This window comes from Mus caroli, chromosome 2, assembly GCF_900094665.2.
Source record: "Mus caroli chromosome 2, CAROLI_EIJ_v1.1, whole genome shotgun sequence".
Taxonomy (NCBI): domain Eukaryota; kingdom Metazoa; phylum Chordata; class Mammalia; order Rodentia; family Muridae; genus Mus; species Mus caroli.
The window spans coordinates 64,346,807-64,365,242 of NC_034571.1; the positions used below are offsets into that span (position 1 = coordinate 64,346,807).

General features: G+C 45.0%; 1 protein-coding gene across 4 annotated transcripts; it reads left to right on the forward strand.

The window, feature by feature from the left end:
• The first annotated feature begins 2,803 nt into the window (after positions 1-2,803).
• On the forward strand, positions 2,804-16,604 carry Klhl23 (kelch like family member 23). 4 transcript variants are annotated; one of them, XM_029474526.1, is made up of 4 exons: positions 2,804-2,904; positions 4,625-5,838; positions 9,655-9,807; positions 14,160-16,597. In XM_029474526.1, the coding sequence occupies exons 2-4, from the start codon at positions 4,626-4,628 to the stop codon at positions 14,468-14,470; spliced, it is 1,677 nt and encodes a 558-aa protein (XP_029330386.1). In that variant the 5' UTR covers positions 2,804-2,904; position 4,625; the 3' UTR covers positions 14,471-16,597. The 4 variants fall into 4 exon arrangements, with proteins under 4 accessions (XP_029330386.1, XP_021008356.1, XP_029330387.1 ...); XM_021152697.2 differs by lacking the exon at positions 2,804-2,904 and adding an exon at positions 3,158-3,476 and having other exon boundaries at positions 14,160-16,604; XM_029474527.1 differs by lacking the exon at positions 2,804-2,904 and adding an exon at positions 3,629-3,822.
• Positions 16,605-18,436: the final 1,832 nt, after the last annotated feature.

Sequence of the window (18,436 nt, forward strand, 5' to 3'; positions counted from 1 at the left end):
CTTTGCTACTTATTAAGCCATGTCTTCAACCCTATAATAGTCACTTTCTTTTTTCCTTTTTTTTTGGACAGGGTTTCTTTGTGTAGTCCTGGCTGTCCTGGAACTCACTCTGTAGACCAGGCTGGCCTTGATCCCAGAGATCCATCTGCTTCTGTAACCTGGGTGCTGGGATTAAAGGCGTGTGCCACCACTACCCCACTCGCTTTTCTTTTCTTTTCTTTTTTCCTTTTTTTTTTTTTTGGACAGGGTTTCCTTTGTTTTTTTGTTTGTTTGTTTGTTGTGTTTTGAGACAGGGTTTTTCTGTGTAGCCCTGGCTATCTGCCTGCCTCTGCCTCCTGAGTGCTGGGATTAAAGGCATGCACCACCACTGCCCAGCTCACTTTTATTATAGGAAGGAGACCAGAGGAGTGCTTACCAAGACATGTCAGCTCCAGCAGACAGCCAAATACACCTCTGTGGACTGTACAACTTCTGCCTAAAGTGTGCACTTTGAACTTTCGTTGAGTAACTTGAGCTTTATATATATATACATATATATATATATACATATATATAGATACATATATATATATATGCAAGTCTTATAAAATTATACCTATGACTTTAATCAGTAACAACCTGTTCAATCCCAGTATGTAAATGAAGTATATAAAAATGTCTTTCTTTACCTACCACCCACTCATGCTGACTAGGATGCCACAATTAGCATATCTAGCATCTAATGGAAAGGCTATTCTTAGTAATGTATTAATGAGGTAAAAATAATTATGTTTAGGAACCAGGATTCCTTCGAAAGGTGACCTATGGGCTGGCAAGATGGCTCAGCGTGTAAGAGCACTGACTGCTCTTCTGAAGGTCCTGAGTTCAAATCCCAGCAACCACATGGTGGCTCACAACCATTCGTAATGAGATCTGGCGCCCTCTTCTGGTGCGTCTGAAGACAGCTACAGTGTACTTACATATAATAAATAAATAAATTTAAAAAAAAAAAAAAAAAAGAAAGGTGACCTATGTTGACACACTGTCAACTCTACGCCAAGCTCAGAATCATCGAGTCTCATCTCTGGTTAGTCCTTTATTCTATTAAGGCTTGGAATCCTGGCTGGTCTGTTTTCTGTCATTATTTGTTTTATGTGTTCATCTCCTGGGTCTGGAACGTGTCAGATCCACTCACTTTTGCAGTGATCTCTTTGGGTTTTGTTTGGTGTGACTTTTTTTTTCCCCTGCTGGACAATGAACCTGAGGTCTCTTTGATAAGGCACTGGGTGAAAAACAACTACCCTTGCAGTGTGCCCCAGGGTCTGTGCTTGCCTTGGCAAGGGTGTGCTTGTGCATAGAGGCCAGAGGCCAGCCTCTGTTGCTGTTCCTTAGGAACTGCCTATCCTGGTTTTGAGCCAGTGTCTCTCCCTGGGGCTATAGCTGATGGACTGGGTCAGACTGGCTTGTCAGTAAGCCCTGGGGATCCATTTTTTTTCTGCATTCTGAGTGTGGGATTACAAGCACATGCCACCCTGCTTTTTATGTGCATTGTGGGAGCTCGACTCACGTCCTCATGTTTGTGAGGTAAGCACCTTAGCCATTGGTCTTTATCCCTAGCCTCAGGAAACATGTTTTTAAGCAGAACTAGGAATCACTATAAGCAAATATTTTGTTTTGTGACAGGGCCTTACCATTTTCAGTGGGGCAGTCTCAAACTCGGGATCTTCCTGCTTCAGCCTACTCTGCTAAGATTAGAGGATTGTGACAGCACCAACAGCTTGGAAGCAAAATTCTAATTGGTTCCTATAATAATCTGAAATAAGTCTGCACAAATGACAATACAGTGAACCTCTCTATTCAAGAGTTATTGATCATATACTGTTATAGATATGCTTCTACCCCATATACATATATGTTATGCATATATTGATCATATTTTTGTTATTCTACAAGTTAGATATAGAGCCTATAATATATATTTTCTTATGACTTCTTTCTGTATGTTGGAGGGGTGGTTCAGGGGCTCAGAGCACTTGTTGCAATTGCAAAGGGCCAGGATTTGGGCCCCAGTATTCACATAGCAGCTTACAGTCATTGTGACTCTGGTTCTAGGGGATCCAATGCTATCTCTCTTCTGGTCTCTGCAGGCTCCTCACACATTACAGACACACATGTTGCAAGCGCGATTGCGATCACACACATGCACAGAATACATTTTAAAAATTAGTTCTGTGTGTGTTCGTGTGCGTGTGTGTCTAGTAGCTTGCTCTAGACTGTATGTTAAGTGGCAAGTGGCAGAGTAAACTTTAGGCCCCCAATCAAAGACTCTTTTGCTTTCTTGCTGTGTGTTGACCAGACTCTGGGATGTAAAACATATTGGTTTTCTGTTTGTTTTGTTTTTGTTGTTTGTTTGTTTTATGTTGTTTTCTAAGAATCACTTGGTGCTCTTGGACAGAATGAATTTCTGAAATCTGGGGTGAGGGTTGTGAAGTTCTACACAACACTCCCCCGGGATCAACACTAAGATGTGGAATTAAATTAAACCCACTCAAAGAAGAACAAGCATGTTACTTGTTCAGAGCTTGCTTGGCAAGAAGGCCAATCTCCATCACTCATCCTTCCCAGAGGCTCAAAGCAGGGACATGAGAAGCGTGGATAAAAATAGAAGAAAAAGAAGAGGAAAAGCAAGGGGGAGGGGAGAGTAGTAGCCTCCACCTCTGCTACCCCAGATATCTGATTGGAGGCTATTGGCTGGGAAAGCCGGGGGTGGGCTACAGAGTGATCGTTTTGGCATATTTATATTTCCCTGGTTGGTCCTGAAGAGGAAGTGGGGGTAGAAACCCAAGTTGGCTTCCTGGTTGTTCTGGTGCAATTTCAACACAGGTTGTGGCGCTTAGGAGTTTCAGCGTTCTTCCACCATGTAAGGTATGGCCATTACGTATCTGTCTACTCTTTTCTTTTCGACACTACTTTAAGAATAACCTTATCTCTCCGGTCCTGGTTTGTCGCTATCTCCTCCCAGTAAGCTCCCTGACAGCCATGGACCATCTTTCAAACCTAATTACCGCTTCCCGACCTTATGATGTGCTCGGAAGTTATTCAAAATCTCGCTGCTAAAAACATTTGATACTAGCTTTTGTTGCAATAAGAAAGTGGACTTTCTGGTGTGACACAATGGACATCACCAGAAGGCTGGAGATTGCCCCTTTTAGCTGTTCTACAACAGTAACTCGAGAATCTTAGGTGCCTGGATTCGGCCTTGACCTAGGCTACCCCCACTTTCCCTGGAAGCTTCCAGGTTAACTCCTAGTGTGCTTAAGCAGCCCCAAAGCTCCTTCCTGCGCGCTCTGCTGGAGGCAGCATGGAGTTTATGGGAAAGCAGCTACTTGTGGCATTTGAAGGCAGCCCTAATAGAAGACCGTAGTTTCGCCTTCTTCTCTCGGCACTTTCTCTCTTCCCGCACCCCACGGGCCAGGGCCGGCAAGAGGACAGAGAAGGTAAGGGTACACACTCCCCTCCGGCGTTGGCTGGGGACTCCGGCTTTCTCCTAGCAGGCGGTGCGATGGGAGTGCGCGCGCGAGCGGAGCGGGGCTGACCGTGGACGCGGCCCACCTGCTGCGGGAGCCCACGCTGCGGCGCCCGGGCTGCGGGGGGCTGCGGGCGGAGGCGGGAAGCCACGGGCCACCGAAGCCGGAGCGGCTCGTGGGCTGGAGCTGCGCTAGCAGGCGGCCTCCGCCGCGCCCCGCCGCGCGCTACCAAAGATGGTCAGAGGGTCGGGAGGCGCCCCCGCCCTCGCCCCCGCCGGCCGCTAGTCCCGAGTCTGCGTTCCGCGCCGCCAGCGAGGTAGGTCGGAGCCCGGCGGCCCGGGGCCAGCCGGAGGGGCGAACGGGCAGCGCGGGGGACGAGGCCCCGCCACCCCCAGCCCGCGCGCGCCGGGGCGCAGACAATGGCCGTGCGGTGCGGGCCCGGTGGCGAGGGCGGGCGCGTGGGCGCCGCGAAGCCGTCCACACCTGCGCACCCGGCCAGGCAGAGGCCGCGGGCACCGGCCAACGGCGGCGCAAGACGCCCTGGAGCCGAACCCCCGCGCCGGGCCCCGGGGCGGGGCGCTCTCCCGGCGGGAACGCCGGCCGGGCCCAGGCGCTAGCGCGGGCTGCAGAAGCTAGCTCGGGCCCGGCCGCTCTTGTGCTGTCAGCAAGCTGCAGGGCGCAGGGATCCCTTTTCTGAGATTCTCTCCATCTTGGTGGCATCTCAGTGTGATTTGAAACCGAGGGGGGAGGGGAAGAACCAACGGTGAATTGGGGCCGGGCTGCGGCCGGGTGACCCCCTCGGACACTTGGCCTGGGGACTCTCAGGAACTGCCAGACTGGGACAGTGCAGATACTGGGTGACTGGGGGTAGTAAGCTAGGATCTCTCAACAAATGGATAACTGAAAAAAAAAAAAAATCCTCATTTAGTTAATCTGATTTTAAATAGACCATCGTATAAATAGTTCAGCGCATTTTGCATATGGTGTTTGGGCTTCCGATTTTAGTCTAGTTTTGGAATATGCCTGATGCCATCCATGTCTGGTGATGGGAATTTTTAACATTAATTATTAGAGTTAATACACGAAGCTGAAAACGTGTTTGTTTGTATTTGTTGCAGCATGGCTCTAAAAGGACAAGAAGATTACATTTTTCATTTCAAGGATTCGTCTCATCCAGTGGATTTTCTGGATGCATTCAGAACGTTTTACATGGATGGACTATTTACTGATATTACCCTTCAGTGTCCTTCAGGCATAATCTTCCATTGTCACCGAGCTGTTTTAGCTGCCTGCAGCAATTATTTTAAGGCAATGTTCACAGCTGACATGAAAGAAAAATTTAAAAGTAAAATAAAACTGTCGGGCATCCACCATGATATTTTGGAAGGTCTTGTAAATTATGCATATACTTCTCAAATTGAAATTACTAAGAGAAATGTACAGAGCCTTCTTGAAGCAGCGGATCTGCTGCAGTTTCTTTCGGTAAAGAAGGCGTGTGAGCAGTTTCTGGTCAGGCACCTGGACATTGATAACTGTATCGGGATGCACTCTTTTGCAGAATTTCATGTGTGCTCAGAACTAGAGAAGGAATCCCGAAGGATCCTCTGCTCCAGGTTTAAGGAAGTGTGGCAGCAAGAAGAATTTCTGGAAATCAGCCTTGAAAAGTTTCTCTTTATCTTGTCCAGAAAGAATCTGAGTGTCTGGAAGGAAGAGGCTATTTTAGAGCCGGTCATTAAGTGGACTGCTCATGATGTAGAGAATCGAATTGAATGCATCTACAACCTGCTAAGCTATATCAACATAGACATAGACCCAGTGTACTTAAAGACGGCTCTAGGCCTTCAAAGAAGCTGCCTGCTAACTGAAAATAAGATACGTTCCCTAATATACAATGCCTTGAATCCCATGCATAAAGAAATTTCCCAGAGGTCCACAGCCACCATGTATATCATTGGAGGCTACTACTGGCATCCTTTATCAGAGGTCCACATATGGGACCCTTTGACAAATGTTTGGATTCAGGGAGCAGAAATACCAGATTATACCAGGGAGAGTTATGGTGTTACCTGCTTAGGACCTAACATTTATGTGACTGGAGGGTACAGGACAGATAATATAGATGCTCTTGACACAGTGTGGATCTATAACAGTGAAGGAGATGAGTGGACAGAAGGCCTGCCCATGCTCAATGCCAGGTATTACCACTGTGCAGTCACCCTGGGGGGCTGTGTCTACGCACTAGGTGGTTACAGGAAAGGGGCTCCTGCCGAAGAGGCCGAGTTCTACGATCCTCTGAAAGAGAAGTGGCTTCCTATCGCAAACATGATTAAAGGTGAGTGTAGCTTTTACTTGTCCTGCATGTTTACATGCCTGAGCTTAGGTTGGCAGTCTTCTTCGCTCTTTGAGAAGTAATTCTTTTGGAAGAACTACAGTAGATTAGACGAGTGATTCAGCCCAGGGTGATTCGCGTAGAAACAGTACAGAACCCAACCTGTCTAGACGTTAAAGAAAGCTCTGCAAAACACGCAGTCAGTAGAAAGCATGGCTTCCACACCTAAGCTGTGTTCCTTCACCAGCACCATATGAACTGGGCTTGTGGCTCACGCCCATGATTATGACCATCAGAAGTTTGGAGTCATTCTTGGCTACATAGGTAGTTCAAGGCCAGCCTGGGCTATGTAAGACTCCATCTTTAAAATTTGTTAACTAAATGGAATAAAGTGTTTTAATATTTTTAAAAAGAATACCGGGGAGTAGAGGCCCTTGGTCTTGCGAAGATCATATGCCCCAGTACAGGGGAATGCCAGGGCCAGGAAGCGGGAGTGGGTGGGTTGGGGAGCAGGGCGGAGGGAGGGTATAGGGGACTTTCGGGATAACATTTGAAATGTAAATGAAGAAAATATCTAATAAAAAAAAAAGAGTACTGTTCAAGTTAGAGCAGAAAGCTAATTTGTGTAAGGAAATAGTCTAATTCACTCTCCCCTATACAGCTTTCTTTATCTTACCTCAAGTCTTAATGTGTCTCTACCTTAGAGATTGACCTGGTTAGTTTCGTTAATTTATGGTTTTGTTTTAAACATTTGCTCTAAAAAACCTTTTCAACTTTGATTTGTTTCTGTTGTTTTGTTTGAATTTTTGTTGTTATTCTTTTTGTTTTTGTTTTTTTTGTTTTGAGATGGTCTCACTATGTAGCCATGCTGTCCTGGAACTTGCTATGTAGACCAAGCTAGCCTCAAATTCAAAGAGCTCTGCCTGTGTCTGCTTCCTGAGTGCTGAAATTAAAGGTGTGCACCCCCACACTTGGCATCCGTGTGCCTTTTCATATCCAGCTTTTCCCGCTTGCAGAATACATTGATCAGCGCTATGAGGCCCCTCAGTAAGACTTTGGACGGTTAGTCCCTTCGGAATATAACAGATTCTCCCCAGAACTAGAGACATAATCTGCCTGTGCTTTGGTGATGCAGGCTTCTCTCAAAATAAAGGGTAGAGACGGGGTCGTCGTCTTACTTCCTGTGGCCCACAGAGCCAAGCATAGTGAGTCTCAGTGTTTGCTGCATAAACAGTGCATTTGTTGAGATTATTTAGCCTTGCCCTTCTTCCCTTCAGCTGGAAAAAAAAAAAAAAAGTTCAACTAGAATCTTCTTTTACTGCCCTTAAGCATCAGTGCTTGGGGATTCATTTAAAAACAAAAACAAAAACAGCTGGTAAGTTTTTATCAAAGTGGTGTCATTTTGTCCCAAATGTTTCTTCCCAGGCCTTTCTGTTTCTTTTTTAACACTAGTGAGGGTGTGGGAATGTGACCTGGACTGGAGATCTGACCTGCAGTGAGCCTTGGATGACAGAGAAGCCGGAAGCTTAGCGGCAGATGGTCTTACGGTCACACAATGCTCTGCAGCCAAGCTGCCTGGGTCCCAGCTCTGACTTTCTCTGCCAAACTTGGGCAAATGATTCAAGGCCTCTGCCCAGGTTTTTTGTTTTGCTTTATTTTGCTTTGTTTTGTTTTGTTTTGTTTTTTATTCCAGCTTTAGATAACTGGGGGTCTTGTGAAGACTAAAGGACTGTGTGCTTATAACACCCAGAGCCAAGTGTGGGACTCAGGGAGCCGCTGAGTATGTGGTTGGGTGAGAGGGTGGGAGAAGGTAGCAGAGAGACTGTTGCTGTCTGGGTTTTGGTTTTGCCTGAGCCTGACCATGGCTTCCTGATTCAGAGGCTGGTCCTGAGTGCTCTGACTCCTTCCCCATAGAAGACACAAGCCAAGTTATAATACTTGAGCAGCGTTTGTAAGCCTGCAGGTGCTGCTGCTTTTATCTCTCAATGATAACAGTGCCACTGATTTTATAGAGAATACATCCTGGGCTGGAGAGGTGGCTCAGCGGTTAAGAGCACTGACTGTCCTTCCAAAGGTCCTGAGTTCAAATCCCAGCAACCACATGGTGGCTCACAACCATCTGTAATGGGGTCTGATGCCCTCTTCTGGTGTGAGTGAAGACAGCTACAGTGTACTCACATACATCAAATAAATAAATATGTTTTTAAAAAAGAACTCAATGTAAACAGGGATATGGATAATGCATCCTTGAGGATAGAAATTGCTCTATTGAAAATTTCAAGAGTTATATTTGAAACTGTTTTCTGGGGGATGGAGTTGGGTACCAACTCCGGGTAGCTACTGGGAAAGAAAGCCCTATGCTTTTATATTTCCCTTGGTGGTATGGGAGGTCTCCATACTCTGCCAACCCTACCCACGTGACAGCTGGTTTTGAAGTCACAGAAATCCTTTATTTTATTTTGTTTTGTTTTACTTTATTTTATTTTTTGAGACAGTGCCTTGCTATGTATCCCAGGCTGGCCTCAAACTCATAGTCTTCCCACTTTAGCCTCCCAGATCCTGAGATTAGAGGCGTGAGACTAACCAGGGGAGAGGTGTATTGCTTTCATTTGAAAGTTCTGATTCTTGTTTCTATCTAGCTAACCCTGGGGAGGGTACCTCTTAGTGCCACTTTGTGCAGATTTGATGTATACTATTCTGATGGATAGACTTATACTAAAATTAGAATTTCCCATTTTCCAGTAGAAAGAATATGATGTTATGTTTCCTCAATTGATGGCATTTGCATTGTGAAGTGAAGTAACACATTTTCTAGTAACGTAAACTCCATTCGAGTATCGTCAGATTTCAATTTCATTTCCCTTGGGGGAGGATATTCAGGGATATGATGTACAGACAAGAAATAAGCCCTTGCTTGGCCTCTTTGAAACTCCAGAGTCTTTCTTTTTCATCATAATGACTTTTTTAGTTTTACATAACAACACATTCTTACTTTGAAGTAGATATCAACAAGGAGATTAAACTGCACTGAAAGACTTAAAACTGCACATTTCCAACTAAGACGAGCCTCCCTTCATACCTGGCCGAACCTGTTTTCTCCTCCTCACTTTTCTGTGGCCTCAGAGTCTCCCGGTTTTCCAGTTCAAGACTTCAGAACCAGCTGGGTTTGTTTTGTCATCGAAGCCTGTTTGACCCATCTCTCACCTCTGCCCTTCTGTTCACACCCAAAGCTCCTTCTAAGTCTGGCCCTTGATAATCCTGAGGTGATTCTGTCCCTACATCTCTCTGAGTTCTCTCCTTCATTTTTTAGTCCCTTCCTGCCTCCGTTTATAAGCTTGAAATGTCCTGCTGAACAAAGCCCAGGCATTCAGCTGCAACTTAAATGCCATCCTGAATTCTCCTATGACGACTCCCATTGTGCTAGCCTGCATGGCATTGCCCAGTAAGCCTCTCGGAAGCTCTCCCCTGCTTAGAGCAGCTTCTCCTCTGCTTGCCAGTCCTAATCACCAGGCCCCCGGGTGAGCAAATTGTGTCACCTTGCTATGATTTCTCCAGTCAAAAGCAGTATCTCTTTGATCTGAGCAATCATGTTAGCATCTCTCTCTCTCTCTTTATAGTATTTTTTCCCTTTCTTGTTACTCTTTTCTAGTTATTCTAGGTGTTCGAAGAGCACGCAGAGCCATTAGGTTCAGTCTTTGACCTCTCAGCATCTACCACAATGCTTTGCCCCTACCACCCATAACAACAAAACAGTAACAGGTCGGTACTCATTTCAGGAAAGCATGAACAATCTAAGATGTGACTTTAATTGACATACAGGTGTGGGAAATGCTACTGCCTGTGTCCTACATGAAGTCATCTATGTCATTGGTGGCCACTGTGGCTATAGAGGAAGCTGCACCTATGACAAAGTGCAGAGCTACAATTCAGACATCAACGAATGGAGCCTTATTACTGCGAGCCCACACCCAGGTAACAAGAATCCTATTTTAGTATCTAACTGTTGTCATTAGGATAGTTGGGGCAGGGCACAGAGATTAAAGGTGGGCGAGTGTTCCTTCTCTTTTAGAAGCATGCTCACTCTGGAATTCAAGGACTGTTACACACCCGTTCCTAGATATGCAGAACCCTGCATGTGTGTTACCTTAACAGTCATAAAGAAAAGTGTTGTCTATCAAAGAAATACCCTGCTTCTGCGGTGTGTGTGTCTGTGTCTATGTCTGTGTCTGTGTCTGTGTCTGTGTCTGTGTCTGTGTCTGTGTGTGAATGTGTGTAGGCTAGAAGATGATGTCAGGTTCCACAGTTACCTCACCATCTTATTTTTTTCAGACAGGTCTCTCTGAACCTGGAACTTACCTATTTGCCTAGACTGGCTGTCCAGCAAGCTCCTAAGATCATCATGCCCCCACACTTTCATTGCTGGGATTATAGGCATGCATTGTTGAGCCCAGCAGCTTAAGTGAGTGATGGAGACCTAAGCTCGGGTCCTCAGGCTTATGTGGCAATCACTTTATCAGCTGAGCTGTCTCCTTGGCCCCCTTTAGCTCTCTTTTACTCTTAGCCTATCATACAAGGTTGGGAGTGATAAGAGTATGCACTTAGCATGGATTAGGCCCTGGGTTCAGCTCCATTGTGAGAGAGTGAGTAGTCTAGGCTTTTACAGTTATACCATATGTTTGAGTGTTTGCGTTTGGATAAGTTCATATCATGCCACCCTATTACTTTGAGTCGTTTCCTGCAGAGCATCAGAATATTAGTGGGTCACTAGAGAGGGGAGTTAAAGTTTGCATGCTTGAGATATGTGTGACTAACAGCAATAGTTAACATCCTTGAGTGCACCCTAGGCAGGTTAGGGCTTGACTAAGCACTTTACATGCAGCATCATCCTTAATCCTCACTGAAGTTCTGTGTACAGGTATTGTTACCACTGATTTAAAAATGCGGGGTCGTAACTTAGAAAAGATGAGTGACCTTTCCAAAACCACACAGTTTGAAAATGACGACCCAGGATCCACAGTCTGTCTGTCTTGATTCCATATCTGGGATGTGACCACTAAGCCGCCTGCTTCTGCTTACTGGAGCAGCCTTTCTTGCTCTCAGCCCATGTAGCTGCTTCCACCTTGTGCGTCTGTCTCATCTCTGCTGTGTCTGGTGCTATGTCTCTAGAGGTTGCTAACACCTTCACAATGGAGGAAAATCAGCTGCAGGCTGCTCTGGCTCTGAAAACTTAGATGGTGTAGACACTGGTCTTAGTAGTCCAGTCCTATCGTGTCGTCTAGATAATACTCCTATCACTTTCTGTTGCGATCAACAAAGTTATTGGAAAGTAATGATAGTATTTCATGCTGCACAAGCTAGTGTTTACTTGGTATTAGCTAGGTACAGTATTCCAATAATTTTACATGTCTTAATCTGTTTATTTTCGTCTCTTTACAATACTGCAATGAAATATCTGAGGCATCTAACTTGGTTGGAAAAGGTTTATAGTCCACAATGTGGAGATTCTTTTCCAAGACTGGTCTTGCTCTCTGAAGAGAGCAGCAAATGATGACGCCAATAGCGTGTGTGAAAGCTGTGGTCACCTCAGCAGCCACTGAGGAAGAAGAGAGAGGGACTGGCCAGACCTACACAGTACTTTTCAGGGGCCTCCCACAATGCCCCACCTTTTTATGATCCATAGTACCTCCTAATATCAATATCTGTGGACCAAGTCTTTAGATACAATCTGTTGGGGAACACGACCCATAGTTAAACCATGACACTATGAATGTATTTACTCGCTGTGTTTGGGTGTGGTGTGCATGCTCGTAGGTGAGGACATGTTGTACCCACTGTGCACAGGCACACAGAACACTCACATGAAGGCCTGAGATGGATATCATCTCCTTGGATGCTCTTCACCTTATATATTGAGCTAGGATCTCCTGGGGAACCCGGAGCTCACTGCCTGGATTAATCTGGCTTACCCTGAGGTTCCTCTTCTCTCTGCCCCGGAAGTGGGTTTACGCCCACTCTGCAGTACATGGGTCCTAGAGATCTGAACTCTGGACCTCATATGGCAAGCATTTTACCCGCTGAGCCCTCTCCCCAGCTACATTGCTGTATTTAAACGTTCTAGTAATCCTGTGAGCTAGGGAGGTGTTGTTAATTGGTTTCTCAGGTATTTGAAGTGATGACATTAAATACATCGTTCAAGATCAGCCCTCTAATGTTTGTTAGAAGTGAGGTTTAAAGGTTGCCTGTTTGGCCTGGGCTCTTCAGTGTTTTCCCATCTGATCCCAGTGTTAAAACCTGGGTTCCATATTACTCTACTTATTTTGTACTCACATTATCTTTCCAACTAAATCCAATACATGAAAAATCAGATTATGGGCTGGAGAGATGGCTCAGTGGTTAAGAGCACTGTCTGCTGTTCCAGTGATCCTGAGTTCAATTCCCAGCAACCACATGGTGGCTCACAACCATCTGTAATGGGATCCAGTGCCTTCTTCTGGTGTGTCTGAAGACAGCGACAGTGTACTCATCATATAAATAAAATAAAGAAATACATTTAAAAAATTTTTTTTAAAAAATCAGATCTATAGTTTAGAAAAAAATAGAATGAATAGCACCAGCAAACAATTAGAAAGCAGTTATTTACATTAATATTTTAATATGTATTATACAAGGGGATTGCTTTAAAAATAAGTGTTCTGGGCCTAGAGAGACGGCTCAGAAGTTAAGAGCACTTGTTGCTCTTGCAGAGGGCATAGGTTTAGTTCCCAGTTCTTACATGGTGAGTCATTAGTCTAGTTCTGGCCTTTGTGGACACCAGGCATGCACAAGATCCACATATGTACACATATGAAGGCATTTACACATAAACATAAAATAAAAATAATTAAAAAGTAAGTGTCCCACAAAGTCTACAAGTTGTATCTGGTTATTGACTACTTGAAAAAAAAGTCTAAAAGACAATGTATCTTATAGGCTAGTGTTAGAAGGCACAAAAATGTGAAAATCTGCCCCCCAAAAAGTATAGTATAAATCAAAAGAAACACACAGTTGTAGTTGTGAAGGTTTTGGGTGTTTTTTAAAGATTTATTTACTTACTTTATGTATATAAGTATACTGCAGCTGTCTTCAGACAGAGAAGAGGGCATCCGATCCCATTACTGATGGTTGTAAGACACCATGTGCTGCTGGGAATTGAACTCAGGACCTGTGGAAGAGTAGTCAGTGCTCTTAACCGCTGAGCCTCTGAGCGGAGTGCTCAGAGGGAGCACGGCCTGACTGCCAATACTCCTGGAGCAGTAATGACAGCCAAGGAGCAGCTATCCTGTCAGATGAGGTCTGTGTTCTCCACCTCATTGCTTCCAAATCAGGTCACACCCCAGATCAAAGGACTTGTGTGCTGCTTTTCTTATCCTGGCTTGCTTTATATCACGGTGCCTAGAGGAGTCAACCGAAGGAGAGCTAAAGCAAAAGCACAGTCTAGGGGAGGTAGACCCCTCTGGAGGAGACCGCCAGCCACGGGGCCCAGCAGCCCAAAGCACGTTCCTGCTGAGGGACACCTTTCTTTCTTTCTTTCTTCCTTTTTTTTTTTTTTTTTGGTTTTTCGAGACAGGGTTTCTCTGTATAGCTCTGGCTGTCCTTGAACTCATTTTGTAGACCAGGTTGGCCTCAAACTCAGAAATCCTCCTGCCTCTGCCTCCCGAGTGCTGGGATTAAAGGTGTGCACCACCACGCCCGGCGAGGGACACCTATCAAGATGGCTGAGTATGATAGCTGTAGGCCTCGGTCATGTTTGTGTATGTTTTTCTCACTGGTTTCCCTGACCAGCCGGGCAGTGTGAGTGATGCTAGCCAGGCCGGCCTCTGAAGCAAGAGTAGTGACTGAGACATCAGGTAGTCTGTCCTTGGTCACAAGGTTGCTGAGATCTTGAGAAATCTACACCGGTTCCCTAGTTTAATGTCCTGTCAATAGACACTACTGCTATCGTTGAAAGTTGGTAGGTGTCAAGAGTGAAGACAGATTCAGTGACAAGCTCCATGTGGCAGGCAGTTCTCAAAGAGATGCTGGTATGAAGGGTGGCTTTCTTCTTGCTACTGTGTGTAGGCAGTAATGATGATGATCCCCTGAGGGCTAATGGCCATGCAGCAGGAACAGGTCACCTGAGTCAGATGGCAGGGACTGGATTTTAAGGACAGCAGAGCATGACAGAATCAAAATGTCACTATGTGTCTACTTTTGTGTTCCAAGTAGCAGAGCTATTGAACCCATGGCATGGTAGCCCTTTTGCTATCGGAATTCAGGTTTTGTTCTTTTCTGTTCCTTCCATAAAGAATATGGACTGTGCTCAGTTCCGTTTGAAAACAAGCTCTACCTAGTCGGCGGACAGACCACGATCACAGAGTGCTATGACCCGGAACAGAACGAGTGGAGAGAGACGGCGCCTATGATGGAAAGGAGGATGGAGTGTGGGGCTGTCATCATGAATGGATGCATCTACGTGACCGGGGGGTACTCCTACTCGAAGGGGACGTATCTGCAGAGCATCGAGAAATACGACCCAGATCTTAACAAGTGGGAAATAGTGGGCAATCTCCCGAGTGCCATGCGGTCTCATGGGTGTGTTTGTGTGTATAATGTCTGAGTCCATGGGACTAACCAGGTCCTCACTAGGAATGTAGTCAAGAGTGCAGAGTCTATGGTGCCTTGGTATTGTGTTTTGGCACATGCTAGGGCCCTGGAAAATCTTACTTCTAACCCTGCACCATTCTCAGACCCAGTAATTAATGGGAATAACAAAAGAAAAATGTGATGTGTGTTTAACAGTTCAATTAGGAGAGTTAGCCTCCTCCTAGAATCTCTGCTTTTTAAAGGTAGAATGGTGTATTTGACACTTGGTAAAGGCGAAAAGTCTTTGTAGTGAATCTTTTCTTCCTGGTAGCATCAACACTGGGTATAGGTCAAAATCATTCATTGCGAGTTATAAAATATCTGTTAAAAGTCTGATGGGCATGGCACACACGCCTTTAATCCCAGAACTTGGGAGGCAGAGGCAGGCAGATCTCTGAATTGAAGGACATCAAGACCAGCCTGGTCTCCATGGCAACTTCCAGGCCAGCCAAAGCTACATTGAGAACCTGCCTTTAAAAGTCTATGATGTGCCCGTGTATATTACAGGTCTCCAGCTGGCAGGAATCTGAAATGTAAAGAGGGAACCTTCTCTACCTCTACAAAACAACACTTTAAAAAGTTTCCCTTCAGAATTAGTGAGAACGTAGATTTACTCACAGTCTCTTTCCTTTGTGGTGTATATAATTTATTGCTAATATTCATAATTTACTCTCAGAGCTACACTAAACACTGTACAAGTGATTGTAACTGTTCAAAGAGTTTACAGTTCAATTTAAAAGAATAGCCACTCTAAAAATGGCTGGGACAACAGTCAAGTATTTGCTGGCACTAAGGGCTGTCTTCATGTTTAGCTTGGGTATAAGTTGCTAGTTTAGGTTCTGGCTTAAGCATGTTGGCAGATCCTCTTTATAGTTAGATGTCTGCGTATACAATGGAATGCCAGGGCCACAAAGCATGTACAACAGCTGCTAGGCAGTGGGACACGCATCAAGGAGAAAAAAATTGCTTTTATTTGCCAGCTCTGCCACTAACCAGATTTTGTGACTTCAGTCTCTGAGTACATCCGCAACGCGCTTCTTCCCCCATGTACACCGGCCCTTTGAGACATGGATTTTTCTGTATCCAGAGCCGCTGGACCCTTGAAGCCAGATGAGGTCTGGGTGGCCTATGGGCCAGATAGACCCTTTCCCTCTGTGTGCTTGCAGGGTCAGTCCCCAAATGTGCCATGACCTGAGAAAAGGGGGAAGCGCTGCTCAAGTCACTCATCTAAACGTGAGACTGTCTGCTCCACGCCAGGTTGGTTTTATTGCTTTGTTTTTAAAGAGAGAATACTTAATTTTTACTTTAAATAAAAACTACTTCTGACGGGAAAAAAAATAAACTTTTAAGAAGACTATTGAATATTCCCTTCGGGTGGCTTTTTAAATAAATACAACCCTTTGGAGTTGCTATACGGTACTTTTTTATAAAGAGTCATAAAAGTGACTGTCCTGGGCTAGTGAGATGACCTAGCAGGCGAGATTGCTTACCTTGCAGGCCCAAGAGCCGCATTTAGCACTGAGAACTTACTGTGGAAGGAGAACATGGACTCCTGGGGGCTGTCCTCTGCCTTTCACATGTGTGCTGTGCTACATGTACACACACACATACACACACACACGATGGAAGGAAATTAAATTTTTAAAGATGACTATGTCCTTTGCCCTGTGAGCTGTCATTATTTTTAAAGAATGATGAAGGATGTAAATGCATGGGAATGTTTATGTCTGCATTGTAAACAATAGTCACAGTACAGAGAAGAGCTTCATGTTAAAGAAAGTGTGCTAATGAAATAGTGAGGTGTCCCGCCATGGCAGTAACCGTTGGGAAGACTGTAGACGTATGATGTGTCTATGCTAAGCAAGCACGGTGCAAGCCAGTACTCACACTGCCACACCTGTACGCATGCGGAAGGTAGTGTGCTAACTAACACGAGCTGTTAGTGTAAGGGGATGTGGAATGCTCTTACATTTATTGAAGTTTTTCCTTTGTATCTTCAATAAAAATAAGTAAGTCACCATACCTGTGGTTAAGATGTCCTACATGTGAGCCAACTGGGTTGAAGCAGTCTAACAGTGAAATAAATTATATTGCACTAAAATCTGTAACTTTAATTGTAGGCTATTTTACTGTCTTCTCGAGAACGTTTAATAGTTAATCTGGGAAGATAATGCACTGCCCAGCAGTGGTTCACAGTTTGCTTTGGGGGGCACCTGAGAACAAACTGCAGCCACTTTCCCATCCTGCACCAGCTCATCTGCATCCTATGGATGCCTAACTGCACCCTCACAGGGATGCGTTCCTGTGTGTTTCGGCTACAGAGAAACCCGCTCTGCCAGAGCTAGAGAAGCTGGCATTTGTGAATTCACACTGAGGTCCAGGCCCTCGTCTTGACTTAGTACTCTCAATATCCAGTCACTTCATATGTGTGTGGTGTGTACAGTAGTGTCATTGTTTGTACCGAAAAAGCATCCTGGAGGTACTTGGTGAATCTTGAAAACAGTGGTGAGGACATTAATTACAGCTTTTTTAAAAAGATCCTGCTTTTTGCTACTGATTTGCATGCAAAAGAAGGATTGAGAAAGTACACAAATTCCTGTCTGTTGCCACAACTTTTAAATTACTGCAGTATAAATCAAAATACGTATCCGATACTAATTAATATTTAGGTCCGATGTGTCTGTCTGGTCTTTTTGTAATCTTGGTTTTTGAGACAGGGTCTCACTTCGCGTAGCCCTGGCTGCCCTGGAGTTCACTGTGTAGACACAGCTGGCCTCCAGCTCACAGAGATCTGCCTGCCTCTGTCTCTATGTGCGTGATGAAAGGCACGCACCTCTGTGTGCTTGGATTTAAAAGCCATTACTTTAGGAAGGCAAATGCTATTTAGAAAACAAAGAAAATGACAGAAATGATTTTACCCGTGACTTAAGCTTAGGTGACTTCATTCAGTTTTTAAAAGTTGCCATTTTTCACAGGTTTATTTTCAGTCGTTCAGCTGAAACAGAAAGTGAACAACTAGGGCACTTGGTGCTTAAAGGCATAGTAACCTTTGTTTTCAAATGCATATCAGTACGCCCTTTACCAACTGAATGTGTTTCCCCAATATTTGAGTATTAAAGCTATAGCCCTCAGGATACTTGAAACAGGACAGGGCTGGAGATGGCTCAGTGGTTAAGAGCACTGACTGCCCTTCCTTCTAGAGGTCCTGAGTTCAAGTCCCAACAACCACATGGTGGCTCACAACCATCTGTAATGGGCTCCCATGCCCTCTTCTGGGGTGTCTGAAGACAGCTACAGTGTACTCATTTACATAAAATAAATAAAATCTTTTTAAAAAGAAAGAAAGAAAAAGAACCAGGACAGATTCTGTGGAAGTAATTAACATTGTGTGATATCCTGAATATAGGCCTTCATCCAGTAGGAAAGTGTCTTTATAAGTCACCAGAAGACCTGCTTGCACATGCCTGCTCTCAACCCCCCCATTCTCCGTGTGTATGTGGTAGCCGCTTCTTCAGTTCTTCAAACAGTACACCTTAAGTTGCCCAGCCTGTGGTGTGTTGCTATGGCAGCCTGAGCTGACTGATGTAGCTTACAAAGGAGAGTGTTCTGTGTATAATAGGGTGGAGAAGATCAGCAAGAGGTAGACAGCTATCTCACCCTGTCTATGTGTGAAACCATCACCATCTGTTTTATTAGTCTGAAAGTATCTGAAACTTGCTGGGTGGTGGTGGTGTATGTATGCCATTCATCCCAGCACTTGGGAGGCAGGGGGATCCCTGTGAGTTTGAGGTTAGCATTGTTTACAGAATTAGTTCCAGGACAGCCAGGGCTGTGCAGGGAACTCCTGAAACCCTGAAGAAGAAGAAGAAGAAGAAGAAGAAGAAGAAGAAGAAGAAGAAGAAGAAGAAGAAGAAGAGGAGGAGGAGGAGGAGGAGGAGGA

Excerpts from the sequence above, each read along its gene's own strand:
- Klhl23 (XM_029474526.1), top strand. The coding sequence starts at position 4,626 with ATGGCTCTAAAAGGACAAGAAGATTACATTTTTCATTTCAAGGATTCG. Across the intron at positions 5,839-9,654 it reads TATCGCAAACATGATTAAAG|GTGTGGGAAATGCTACTGCC; the intron begins GTGAGTGTAGCT and ends ATTGACATACAG. Across the intron at positions 9,808-14,159 it reads TACTGCGAGCCCACACCCAG|AATATGGACTGTGCTCAGTT; the intron begins GTAACAAGAATC and ends CCTTCCATAAAG.